Source organism: Calcarisporiella thermophila (genome assembly GCF_041956535.1).
Source record: "Calcarisporiella thermophila strain CBS 279.70 unplaced genomic scaffold VTP21scaffold_7, whole genome shotgun sequence".
NCBI classification, from domain to species: Eukaryota; Fungi; Calcarisporiellomycota; class Calcarisporiellomycetes; order Calcarisporiellales; family Calcarisporiellaceae; genus Calcarisporiella; species Calcarisporiella thermophila.
In genome coordinates, this window is record NW_027192197.1 from 84,600 (window position 1) to 98,251 (window position 13,652).

Here is a 13,652-nt window from a genome sequence, read left to right on the forward strand (position 1 = left end):
ATGAATTCTCAATCGCCGGGATCGACAAGTAGAGATGAGATAGGAAAGTAGCGCAGGAGAATTGGCGAGATATAATAAGAAAAATAAGTCTTATTAGGATGGCGGGGATATCACAGATACCATACAATATTAGGGATGGGACAATGGTTTTCAGCTAATGATTAATGGAGGCCATTAACCTGATTATTGAAGAGGAGAACAAATAAAGACTTAAGGAAAATTTTCCTTCCTCCTTCCTCAAAGCCCCCTAGCCCTCTATAAAAGGGTGCGATTGGCGGGTGGAATTTTCAAGCAAAACAAGGAATTTGGAAAACAGTCTCTATCAATCTCCTGAAACCCTTCCTATTTCTACGTAGACCCCTATCCCATCGCCCTCGCCGCTTCCTTCTACTTCCTTCCAGCTTCCTCGAACAGCTTCTTCCTTCTCCCTCCCTTCACGGCCGTGTTCTTCGGCCCTCTTCCCTCGCTGTTCTCCCATCAGCGTATTAGGCCAAGCTAAGCCACTGGTTGCACTCCTGTGTTTTTCGGGACTAGAGGATTGGAGGACCAAGGCCAGTTGCATGAACGATAAAAATAGCCCAAAACTGGCACTCATTAGAGCAATCTTTGCGGTCCAGTGGCCATTAGTCCCATTTAGGTTCAGCCCTATTAGGGCCTCACGGGGGTTAGGAGGCGCCTGCAAATTCCCCCCGGGATAAGCTCTGATTTTCCGCTCGGTCCCCAGATTGTGCACCGTTTCCTTAGAGAATATTGATGAGCTTAGGGGCTTGCACACGAATTTGTGCCGTCAAATCATATTCTGCTGCATTAATTTAATCCTTCTCTAAATATATGTAAAGTTTGAAATGTACAGATTGCTAAAGAAAAATAACAGTACAACGTGTTCTCATGGAAAAGGCGTGAATCACGAGCAAAAGCACATAGAGATAAATAATAGATAGACAAAATGGCGTCAACGGTAATCATGGAGAGTTCACCCGAACTCGCTGCCAGCCTGCTGCCAGTTTTTTTGCCCACTGGGTTGTGCCTAGCTTTCCCCCCTCTCCCCCGCCTGAACTCTCTTCTTCACCATACTCGTCAAGACCTCCTCGCGCTGGCCTCTTTACATCGTCCACCTCCGACTCCTCACTCTCGATTACACTCCCATTCTCCTCTTGTAGATCTGGATGCGTTGGTGAACGTAGCCGTTGCAGCCGACTTTTTATCGAGCGAGGCTTGATCACGGAGGTCGCAGCTGTCGCAAGGCTGAGTGTTCGCGCCACTCGATTCTGTATAGCTTTATTAGGAGGAGCGAGATTGGTTGTCACAGAGCTGGACCGTAAAGGTCCTTCGACCATATTCGTTCCGCTTAGAGAACTAGGCGATTCGTCTGCTCCATTACTCATAGTGGATTTCGTGGGTGACGGCAGCGCTAGAGTAGTGGCCAGTGGAAATGGAAACGATTCAGCTGCCGAAAGGGAGATGGCAATGGACGGAGAGCGGGTATTGGGGTGGGCCTCTGATAAATTGGGCGATGCTAGGTTTTGATCAAGAAATGAGCTTCCCGATGAACGGCCTGAGAACGTGGAGCTATATTGAGGATTGGGCGATAGGAGAATGGTCGAATCACAACTGTTCTCTGTCGCTGGCTGATTGCGCTCCATCACTCGCCGAACTTCTTCATAGAAATTGCGTTTGAAAAATTTGACGAGTTTATCATGAAGGGGGCGCATCTCGTTGGAAACAAGCCGATCATGAATTTGGAGGCAGCGCTGAATAATCACAACCTAAAAGGAAAAAAAAAGATAAGGATAAGAGTATATATATAAATGGAATTAGAGTCAAGTGGCGACATTTACCTGCTCTTCTATTAGTCGCCTTAGTTTTTCGACTTCCTCTCTACCAGCGTTGGCCTCCCCCTCGGGTGAGAAAAACGCCTGCTTGTACATCGCGACTCCTCCATTAACAGGCGCATCAACCGCTCCGTTGAGAGCCATGGTGAGTGGGTTCAGGTTCAAAGCTTTCGATTTTGTTTGTCCGCGGAACCTCTCCTCAAGTTGCAGAAGTTCTTGATTTTTCGCTTGCATAGCCGCGATTGCGTTTTGTATTGGACTAACCTCCTCGACTCGCACCTTTACCACCTCGGATCTCCGGAGAACGAACGGGAAAGCGTCTTCGCATCGCAGCTCAGTGCGCTCAATCCATAGATCAACAAAATCATTGGGCGTCTCCTTTGACTGCGAGAGAATCGAAGAGGTGGCTCCGGGTATCGAAATCAAAGAAGATATGGATGCGCCATTGCTGGAGGTATTCCGCTTTGGCATAGGGCGTGAAAAACTGAATGTGTTGATGCCGAAATGCTCGTGGTAGTCGCGGATGGCGTGCGGTACGTCAGGCCGCGTGAATTTAGGGTTGGAACGATCAGGTTCCGGGACGACGGCCGTGATATAAAGATACTGCCCCTCACTGTTTACAACGGCGTCACCGGGGGATATGTGACTTCCTAGAAGTTGAGCCTTTGGATGTTTAATTTGAATTCTTTCACAAAACTCTGAAAGCTTCTCGAAAGGCAGTCCGCGATAAATAAACTGTTTTCCGCGCAACCCGACCGGGAATCCATGGCCAACGTAGCGCACACGGAAATATTCGCAGTGGTGGCGCTCCTGCTTAATGATAGTATCGCATAGATTGGCCTGTCGTCTTAATACCTCCGCTAGGCGAGCGTAGTCGTAGGTGGTATGTTCGTATTGATGGGCAAGCTCTTTACAAAGTCCAACGGCATCCTCCCAGGCCTGCCCTTTTTCGAATAGCTCCATCATCTGGTAGTAGAGCATCTCTTTGCGGGCAAACGAGCTCTGTTGAGGGAAGTTGTGACCCGGAGGGACGGTGTCTCCGGTGCGCCACGGGAGAAGATTAGCGTACAGCCGCAAAGTGTGCGCAGCCTCGACAAAACTGTCCTGCTTCACGTGCATCCGCACTAGTTCGTGTAAATATTTGACGTAAATATCATCCTGCTCGATCATTTGCACGAACTTCATCAACTGGAACATGGCCATGATCCGATCGTCCTGGTACTCATCCAGTTCGGCAGGAAGATCGCGCACGTGCAACAATAGCTCCAGCAATCGATTCACTTTGGTGAGGAGAGCACGTGCCTTGTTCACAAAGTCAAGTTGCGTCGATACTTGCAGCTGAGCAAGCATGTCGGTAATCAGGAACCAGCGGGCCGCATCGTCTCCTTTCCCGTCCGCCATGAGCAGAGAATCCATATGCTGAATAACAACTCGCTCCGTTAGACTTATCTCGCCTGTCTCCGAATGCTCTTTTTCCATAATAGTCATTAATATAGCTTCGTTGGCCTTACGCGTCTTCTCATGATGCATCAAACAAAGCTCTAGCACCGCTTTGATAACATCAGGTACGAGTAGCAGAAGGTGACGCTCATCGTAAGCATCCTCCTCCTCCTTGCTCTCGTTGGCGATCTTGGGCATAGGATCAAAGTCTAGAAAAAGGAGCCCGCTCGAATTTTTCATTGAAAACTGTTTTTTAGACTCGTTACCAATGTCCCACAGCTGTTGTAAGAGATTCACTGCATCCGCCCGCAAGTCGCCCACGATATTCTGAACCGTTTGTTGCTTCTTCTCGGCGTGAAGATTATCGCAAGTCAGCAATCGAAGTAGTACTAGGAGCGTGTGTGTCCATACATCCATGTCCGCGTGTACATTTCCCGGGGAAGCAATGGAGATAATCCGCCTAGGAGGGGCATGTGTACTATTCAATAGCGCAGTGATAGCATGTAGAATCTTGAGGACCACCGAGTGGGAGATTACATTCACGTTAAGCCATTCATCGGGAAAGACTTCATGTGTCAAAATAGACAGGCACATGGAAAGTAGTTGGTGAAGGAACTCCTCCATTTCCTCCATGGACATAGCCAGCGTCATAGTGTCCACGTAATCATGCAATTCTTGGACACTGACCCGATCACACAGTTCTAAAAAAACAGCAGCAATATCTGCATGAGCGGGTGTCGACTCGAGCATATCCATTTGCCCGACTGAGGACTTGCGTGGGTTTGATCGAAAGGTGCTGTGGATTGAGCTAGCATTGGAAGCGCTGCGGCTTCTTCCCGTAGTCGGCTTCGAAGTGGGCTGAGGGGGTGCCGTCGCTGAGGTAGAGTTTTTAAAGAAATGGAAGCACTCAACCAATTTGGGGATTAAACGGAGAAGATGGTGGTAGTTAGCGTTTTCTTGAGTTAACTCCACAGATGGAGTATCTTCCGGTATTTTCTGTACAGTCCTGTTCTCGCACAATCGCTCCAGAACCTCTGCCAGAATCAGGATGCACAGACGTAAATCCTCTTGGGCCTTCTTGCCTTCTTCTCTCGACCTCAAGTGCTCACCCACCCATCTTGACACCGCAGGCACAAAGGCCGAACGCATAGGCCCGTCTTCGAGCAATGGGCCCCTACACATCTCTATAATCATTAGCAATCGACTGCGCAGCAGCTGGCCCCGAGGTGAGCGCATTGAGTCAATGAACTTGACTGCGAATCGGAAGAGCTCTACAGCCCGGAAGTAGCTAGATAGACTACTGAGCGATTCTACAAAATAGTTCAATGCGAGCACCTGTGAGCCAATCATTGACTGTGATTGTAGAACCATGAGCGCGTTCATCCTCTCAAATAGCTCAGACAGCTCGTGCCGAAACATTGTTTCGCTTGATGAGTGAGGAGCCACTTTTCCACATTCACTACTCTCCAGCTGGTGTGAACGCATCACAAATCGCAGCAGCTGCGGCCATACTTTGATGGTACGACGTAGTTCCTTCGCGTGATCGGAGCAATTTTCAAGGAGACGGCACATGCAGAGAATAAGGCGTGGGTGGACCCCGGGGAAGGCAAAATGTTTTTCTGCATATATCTCCAGAGCTTGATCGAAATTGCGGAAACGCCGATCATGCACAATTCCCAGGACAGAAACTAGAGCGTCGAATGCTGGCTCGGTCAACTCGGCCATGCTCGCATGAATGGTGATCCCTGCCCCTAAGCCGAAGTTGGTGTAGGAATTTTGGTTGGGAGGATTACTATTTGGAAGTGAAGTTGAAAAAGCCGCCGCAATAGTTGCAATAGGCGGGTTATTTGCGGTACCCATGAAGCTCGTCGGCGTAATTCCACCGTTGGAAGAGGATGCAATACGCGTGGCCAAGAGAATCCCAAAGAGCGCATCGAGCACCTCAGTCAAAAATCGCACCCGCTCTATCTCGGGCACAAATGAGATCTTGCTTAACACCCACCGTATTGCCGATTCGTCAGAATTTGCTAACAATTCCTTCCATCGTAGAAGCTGCAGCAGCACCTCATTTTGTACATATTGAGTTGAGCAGAGAAGTGTCTGCACCTCCACGGTATCTCTCAGAGCAACAAGCTTACCGCCACTCGTGATGATGGGGGCCGGAATACTTGCCGTATCGGAATCGCTCGCAACGTGAGGCAAGAGGGATTCCAAGGGGTTTAGCGTCCAAGCGTTTGCTCGGTATATTGAAGGGTTTGCGACCGAAAGATCCCACCGATACAATACTAAGACATGTTTGCCGTCGGCAACGCATGTCTCATTCGCCTGGAAGATGGGCAAAAATGAAAAAGCAAAAGGCTTATCAGCTTTGTCCTTGGAGTTGGCAGGGTACCGGTGATAGAATGTGAAGAAGATATGCGCTGGTTCGTCCATGTTTTCCGGCAATCGCACTTTAATAAGCTCGTTCCAGTAGGGATTATTGGAATGATAGTATATGACGGAGTCAAACTGGGAAGCATATGGTTCGCCGGCACCGCGAGACAAGGCTTCTTCTACCACCTCGCCTGTCGAATTTAGACGCACTTCAGCCGTAAACTATATAATAGAAGAAAAATATGAATTTTAAAATAAAATCAATGAATTCTAAATGAACTTTGCTCATACTTGAATATTTCGATTCCGATTCTGCTGGGGGAAATTTCCGAAGCAAACCCGAATGTAAAAGTCGTTTCTCGCAAATCCTGGCAATACGATGTCCGGTAAGCCAAGCGTGCGCGTAAGGGGAGCGTCAAACATGAGGGAGGGATTTTCACGCACCACCATATCCGCTTCTCCCTTAAACAAACGCAGGCTCAAACACAAAACCTCTCCCGTGCGGGATACCTCGTACTCTCGCGCGTTTTTTGCGAGAATATCTTCGTGAAGTCGAGCAAATTTGGATTCGTTGATAGGGAAGAAAAGAGGTACCTGTTGCTCTACGGCTGACGACGGATCTTTGCCCACGTTAAAAATAGAGCCTAGCGCTAGCATACAAACCGCTACAGGACGTCGTATCGCTTGTAATTGCTGCCCCTCGCCCAATGGGACTCCGCCTTGAACTGCTCTCCCGTTTAATAAACTCCCGTTCACCGATAATTTGTCTGTGTCCGACAGCGCCATCTCCGTCACATTAGATAGTGTGGACAAAGATGTCTGTGCTGCGCGTAAATAACCTACGCGGATGATGTGACATACCAGATAGAGGTGGGGTGTAATTTCTTGGTCCGTGAAGAGAGTGTGTATTCGGCCTATTTTCGATTCGTCTTGTGGTATACCATTGACGGTGAGTACGACCACATATTCTTCTGATACATAACGTGATTCTGCAGCATTGTAAAGGGAAAAGAGAAGCTCTGCGGTTTCACCGCGTGCACACAAACGGGCAGCACAGGCTTTGAGCTCGAAAAAAATCTGACTGGCAGCAGGTAAGGGAGGTGGGGTTGGAAGATTGGGTACGAAACTAGGGAATGCACCCGAAGTAAAATTAGGAAGCATAGCAGAGGAGGTATCTCCGGAGGAGGCTTTGGCTGCGTGCTGTCTGTGAATTCGAGTAATGGGGGTAAGTTTTGATGAAGTTACTTGTCCCGTTTCATTATCTTTCAATATCTGATCCTGTTTGTGCAAGGCGGCACGGCTAGGGTGGCTTGAGGTGGACATCATGGATTGAAGGGACATCTTTTGTGCACTGAGTTTCCATGGCGGAATCCCCGGAATGTCGTTGAGATGTTGAATTATGTGTACATGAGTCATTGGAAATATTCCAATTCTCACGCCAGGCGAGTCAGTAGTAGGCGGACAGGGGTTTCTTGGGTCAATGACATAGCCGCGAAACCACTGCTCACATTGCTCGAGAGCATATATGGTTTCTCCGAAATTAAGGCGGATTTTATGGAATGAGGATGGATGATTAAGAGCGGGATCTGTGCGAGTAGTCGGGTCCGCATCCGGAGGAGGAAACAGATCTGGTTCGGGCGCATAATCGAAGGTGACCTGTCCATGGTAGATTTTTGGCAGTGCTTGCCACATTCTGATGGAGATGGGTAAACGAATTGGGGAATGAGAAGTAAATAAATTGAATGAAAACACGCAAGAATAGCACGATGCTTACTTTTCCATTCTATTTTTAATTCTATTACTCTCATCAGCGGGTAATTTGGTCATCATTTTCAAAATAAGGGAAGGAGAAGTATGGCAATTATTGCCACAAAATCTACGTGGATATACCGCAGAAGTGAGATTATTGGGATCCGCAATACGCTATTATCGGGACATGTTAACCTTTACCTTTGAAGTTCACCGGATTCACTTCAGCTACCAGATGAATGAGCAAAAGGAGAGCGATGTGACAATTTCCAAAATAAAATATTAAGGAGTGTAGTATTAAGCTTAGAGACAATTTCGAAGGCAGAAGACAGGAGAACGAGATAAATAAGGAACATCCAAGATACCGAGCGAAACAGAATTGCAGAGTGATCGGTATGCTGGAAATCTACTGGACAAAGCATCAATTCAGCCGTTAGCTAATTGGAAATTTGTGAAATAATATAAGTAATTCCTAATTGGAATATCAGAATCACATTAGTTGGGTCAGAGATGATTCTGCACACGATAGAATTGGTAGTGCTCCAGAAACAGATATCGATGATACCGAATGAGATTAAAGGATCTTGTCAATACCATTTTCATAGTTAGCAAGATCTCTGGTACCACTATGGGAGTGTTGGAGATGTGAAGGAAAATTTTTCACCAACTGCTGCTATCGTCGATACCACCGTCTCTTTGGTTAGAGTAGCCCCGCAGGAGCGGTAGGTTATTTATTAAGACACAGATGCAAAAGCAATGCTTTGATCCTGGTCACTTCTAAACGATTGCCAAGAAACAGACGCTCCTCTTCATCTATTGGTTTCACGATAATTAGAGTCGGGGGCTGAATAGTGGCGCTCAGGACTTTTTAGTTCTTTGATAGAACAAAGAATTAAATTTTGTAATGGATTACATTTGGAGACTATGTTTAATTTTATTAGACAAGGTGTTCCCAAGAAAAGAAATAAAAAGAAAGAGATTTAGAATGAATCGTTGATAAAAGGAAATATATATATAGATAGCAGTTTGAGGTGCCAAGCTACGTAAATCCTCCTTAGGCAAATCCGAAGCCAGAGCTGCATTCTTGTATGGCTGTAAGAAGCGTTTGCCTAAGTTGCTCGTATGATTCGTATTCAGGTAGATCAAGCTGGTTAAAGCTAAGATGATTATAAAATAAATTAGAATAGAGCACAAATTGGTTAGTTCCTAAATTTGTAAATTCACGTACCATGTGTGTGCAGATGGCAATCGATTGGTGCTAGAAAAGTCTTTGTGTATTTGGAATTTTTGCACCCCATTCGAACCCTGCAATGCACTAAAGCCTTCAAGTGGGACTTTACTTGTTCCAGTCACAAATTGGAGCAGTTTTGCACGCTCTTCCTGGTCGAAACTACGTACCGCTCGCCAGAACCATTGCACCTGTGGAGAAGATGGAGTGTAGGTCTGATACTCTGTGTTGTTGCGCCAGTCGTCGATATCTATATCGGGCATGCCTGAGATCAACAGCTCCAATTCTTGCTCGTTGAAAATACGGATGAGGTGGGGTGGTACGATATCATGCAGTCCCGCAAGGAATGCTTTGATTTGGTCTTGAATGGCGAGTGTGAGCTTCTGTTCCGTGACGAGTTTTACATACTCTCGCTTATTTTCTTCCGTAACCTCAATATCCCGTCCTCCAGGCTTGAGGTCAATGGTGCGTGTCTTTCCAAAGTCATCCGTCTCAACGCTAAAGGTCAAATCGATAATGTCGGTGATATCATTTTCGAGCATCCAAACCAAGCTCTTGTAGTACTCGGGATCGACCGCCTCCACATCTCGGTAGTCAACAGAGCGTCCAAGCATATGCTTATAGAAAGAACGAGTGAAGTATGCGTCTAATAACCGACCATCATAAATGGCTTTGCCAATCACTCGCCCCACGAACTACAGAAGGATAAACAAAATAATTAATAAGCAAAGAGATCTAAAAAGAATAAAGCTTGTTGAAATTGCCGTACCCTGAAATATGCCAGGTGATCTGGATTTACCCAGGATGCACGATTTGGCTGGTAAGTCATTCGGCCTGCAGCTGATGGCTTGAAAAGTGCATAGTCTGGGTTGAACATGGCCCTGGCTAATACAGAGAACCATTCCCTAGTCACTCCACCTACGTCAACTCCCTCTTCGTCGTGGAAACGTACGCTTAATTTTCCATATTTAATTTCGTCACCCGAACGGCCTTGCAGTTGATGGAACGAGTCTTCAAAGATATATTGTCGCCGCACATTCAATTGCAGTGTGCCATGATGGAATCGAGCACCTGTACGTTTATGCAGTTGTTGATGGAAGTAGTTGCGCTTGTTATCGAACTCAAGCATCTTAGGATTATGGACCAGAAGCGAGAAAGAGCCACTCATTAACGAGGGATTGTTTCGTACGAGTAGATTCAGGATTTTGCGGTGCTCTTCAGTGAAGGCAAAGAAAAGTTCTTCAGGAGTTGTCGCTGTACTCACAAGCTTAGTTGTTGCGTTTTCCCGAGATCGCTCGTCAGCAAGGGGCATCTCGGCAGGTGGCCCCTTGATCGCAACATATTTGGATACCACCATGAAGGATTCAACGAGAGGAAGAAGAACTGTCGCGACATGAACTACGTCAGGCTTATCTCGCAGGTGACCAAGGCATTCACTCAGACGTTGCCAGAGCGGAGTGAAAGCCAATTCGTCATAGATATGTGTGATTTTATCATCTACCGCCATCGCCTCACCGCTCCCTACAGTTTGATCACCCGATTTAGGTGCTGGAGTACTCTGTTCTGTCAAATCCTCCTCGGAGGTTGAAGCAGACACCGCAGAAGTTGAGGTTGCAATCAGTGTAGAAGCACCGTTGCTAGCATTGCTAGCTGTAGATGACTTCCGTGAGTACATGTAATCGATTGTCTTCAGTACACGCAATAATTTGGCCTGCTGAGACGAAGGGGCAGAAAACTTGATCAACGTTGCACCTTGGATATCTGCTCCGCTCTTTGCCTCCCGTAAAAGCCCCTCTAGTTCATCCAGGTTGCCCCGAATGCAACGTCCAAGATCTTGAGCGCTCTTTGCCAGTTCTGCGGTGATTATATCGCGCGCACCCTTGAGGGAGGAGAGGTGTTGGATGATGGATAAAGTGTGTTGAAAAGTCTTGCCCGAACATTCCCCTGCTGTCAACACATGTACCACGAGTCGCAAATAGTGATCGGAGATCTCGGGAGGTTTGAGGGCGGGTTCCTCTTCTGTCTCCTTCACCTCGTTCTTATCCTCCTTCACTTTATCCTTGTCGGAGTTAGCGGCAGATTCGCCAATATTGGCCTGATTCTCTGCTTCAGTTTGATTAGACTCCCCACGTTGCTGTGATGAAGTTACCGGTGTGGTAGAGGAATTGGCGGTTAAAGCCTCTTGCGCATTAGTATTACCGTCACTACCATCACTTTGAGGCAAATTTCCGCTTGCTGTCATGTCAACATCACCTCCATGCCTTTCTGTGCTATTTTCTGCCGTTGAACCATCGGGTTTTTCTTTGCCAGGCTTATCCTCCTTTTTCTCTTTCGCCAAAAACGATAACGGACGGCACACCATTGACATTAAATGTGTTAAATTATCCATAAGAGAGGTATTTTTTACGAATACGGGTCGATCAAGCAAACTCAGCAATATTACAACCGGGTATTTGGTTGCGGCAATTGACTCCTTTGATTTCCCTTTTCGATTTCCGGGCCGTTTGAAGAAACCCAAATTTTCATTTTCTTGTAAGAAAAAAGTTACCACATCCTCGTTGTAGCTTGCAACATAGATAAGTGCTTCTAAACTGCGTTGCATAATAAGATTTGGCATTGCACGTTGATGGGGCTGATGATGCTGGTGATGTTCCTTGCCACTTGGGGTTTTGGATTTTGACGCGGATCGCGGAGTCTTTCCTGTTCGACTGCACAGCTGCGCAAAACTTCGATCAACGGCTGCAAGATCCCCACTTCCATCCTGTAAGATTGCGAGGATCAGGGTGATTAATTCGGAACGCGTCTTTGCATTTTCACATAAATTTAATAGTAGGCGGTGGTGCATGCTTTTTGCAACTGGCTGTGGGAGAAACAGCAATCGAATCAGAACGGAAAGCCCAGATCGATCCACAAGCTGTATTGCATCTTTTTTATCTGCTTTTTTTGTCTCTGTGGATGCAATGGCAGAGGTCGGTTCTCGGATAATGCCGGGTGAGCGCGAAGTTCGACGAACCACATTGCTATACCGTCGACTAGATCGGCTCCGCAGCGTATTTGCCTCTGCGATAATGGAAGGCGGTAAGGCTGACAAGAAATCATCATCTTGCTCTAAGAGAACCGTCTGCCGTAGCTGGGGATCCAGAGATGCAATAAAATCTGCAGGGTCCATATCCGTAGGACCACCTTCCTCTATTCTATCTCTGTCACCACTGTCACCTTCACGGCGCAAAGCCCGCTGACGCTCAAGGGCTTCATCATGCAAAATTTCTTCTCGAATCTCAGGTGGTAACGCTTCCAAAAACTCTTCACTTATCGTTACTCCGGTTTCTGCACCATTTAGGCTTGCCTGGCGCTGTTCACGGAAATGCTGAGTAAATACTTCTTGCCGAAGATCATCGGGTAGTGCTTCCAGGAAGGTAGGATCAATCCCCGTATTGGTAATATCAACTTCGTGCCCGTTTATCATAACAGTTGTGCGTTCACTCTGTTCATTCTGCTCGCCCTGCTCATCCCGACTTGGTTCACCGGTAGTTTCGATGGCGGTTGGTTCAGGAGCAGTGGGTGTCGCGTGATCTTCTTCCATAGGCCCACTTGGTCCTGAAGATTCTTCAGGTGCGGTACTAATAGGTGCGGCAGGGGTGGTAGCGCTAGGAGTAGCGTCATCTCGCATTTCCTCTGTAGCTGGGCGAGCATCTGCTGAAGATTCAGCAGTGAACTCTTCTAGTGCTGTCTCAGTGGCTAATGATGCCGTTGTCCGCTCTGTTCCTTCTTCACCTTGATCTTTCCTCTCCTGGTCGTTTAGGTGATCATTGTCCGTTTCAGGTAACGCATCCATCTCCAGGTCTGATCCGCGTTCCTTCGCGAGAGCTGCTGTACGCTTTTTCTTCAACTCTTTACGTCGTTGCAGCTCCTCACGAGTTTCAGGGATGAGCTCGAGTAAAACGCGGTTGACCAAATTAACTGCTTTGTCCGACATGCTGTTGCCATAAAGCATTCTGCTCTCCTGATACCAACGATCGCTGGTATTAAGTGGCATGAAGTCAGATGCAGGTTTAGAAGAATCACCAGAGGTACCGACGCCTAATCCTCGTGATCCACCAGGATACACAGCTACACCTAGTGGACCGCGGTCGCCACCTGCGCCCATACGATCATACTCAACCCCACCAACAAAGTTAACACCTTCAATGCGGAACATAGACATTGAATCTATTGATAAAGTTATAACGTTATAGAAATTAAACTTGAGAATTCAAAAATTAATCGCATACCTGATTGACGACCAGTTCGTCCTTGAAGTCCACCCAAGCCGACTGATCCCGCAGGTGGCCCTCTATTCACTAATAGAGGATGCATGTTGACATCGTCATTCGTACCCGATGCTCCAGGGGGTGGAGGAGCAAAAGGCGGTGCGGATTGAGTAAATGATTCGATTAAATGATTTAAAAACCCTAATCTTTCTGATGCTCCTCCTTCCCGATCGTCATTGCCCGAACGACTTGCATCACCGTCTGCAGGATAAAGGCGGATATCAAGGGCGGCCCGGCGCATGGGTACTACACGACCGCTAAATTGTCGACGCCCGCCGCCTAAATTCAAGAGTGTTTGAAGCGCGTTTGTTGTAAGTGGTTCGTCTTCGACAAAAAATCCAGAAGCATCTCCTAGATCAATGGTAAAACCGTATCGTCCATCATTGCCACTGCCACCCAAAATCATCTAAAAAGGATAATTAAATAGATATAATACAGAAAATATAAACGAAAAATCAGCATAATCAGCATTAATCATTAAGCTAAATTTAAAAGAGTGATCATTGCCTCATTGTCGTCAAGAATCTCGTCAGGATCTTCGTCCTCCTCGTCGTACTCCTCTTCGTCCATTTCTTCGTCCTCCTCTTCCTCCTCGACCTCTTCCTCAGGTACGGGTTCATGCGGTGGTGGATTTTGAGGCATTACGATTGATATGAATGATAGATAGATTGCTCGTTTCTTTTATTTTATAAATTGAGGTCTAAAACTAGAAAGAAAACG

The 13,652-nt window shown here is 46.9% G+C and overlaps 2 protein-coding genes across 2 annotated transcripts; both read right to left on the reverse strand.

Moving 5' to 3' along the window:
• Window positions 1-322: 322 nt before the first annotated feature.
• VTP21DRAFT_10303 (uncharacterized protein) lies at window positions 323-7,337 on the reverse strand (the record flags this gene model as incomplete). Its single annotated transcript, XM_069389625.1, has 4 exons — window positions 323-739; window positions 978-1,766; window positions 1,839-5,867; window positions 5,937-7,337. The coding sequence occupies 4 exons, from the start codon at window positions 7,335-7,337 to the stop codon at window positions 323-325; spliced, it is 6,636 nt and encodes a 2,211-aa protein (XP_069252926.1).
• Window positions 7,338-8,448: 1,111 nt separating this feature from the next.
• Window positions 8,449-13,574, reverse strand: VTP21DRAFT_10304 (uncharacterized protein; the record flags this gene model as incomplete). The annotated part of the gene is made up of 5 exons (XM_069389626.1): window positions 8,449-8,551; window positions 8,623-9,317; window positions 9,392-12,831; window positions 12,894-13,338; window positions 13,440-13,574. The coding sequence occupies 5 exons, from the start codon at window positions 13,572-13,574 to the stop codon at window positions 8,449-8,451; spliced, it is 4,818 nt and encodes a 1,605-aa protein (XP_069252927.1).
• Window positions 13,575-13,652: the final 78 nt, after the last annotated feature.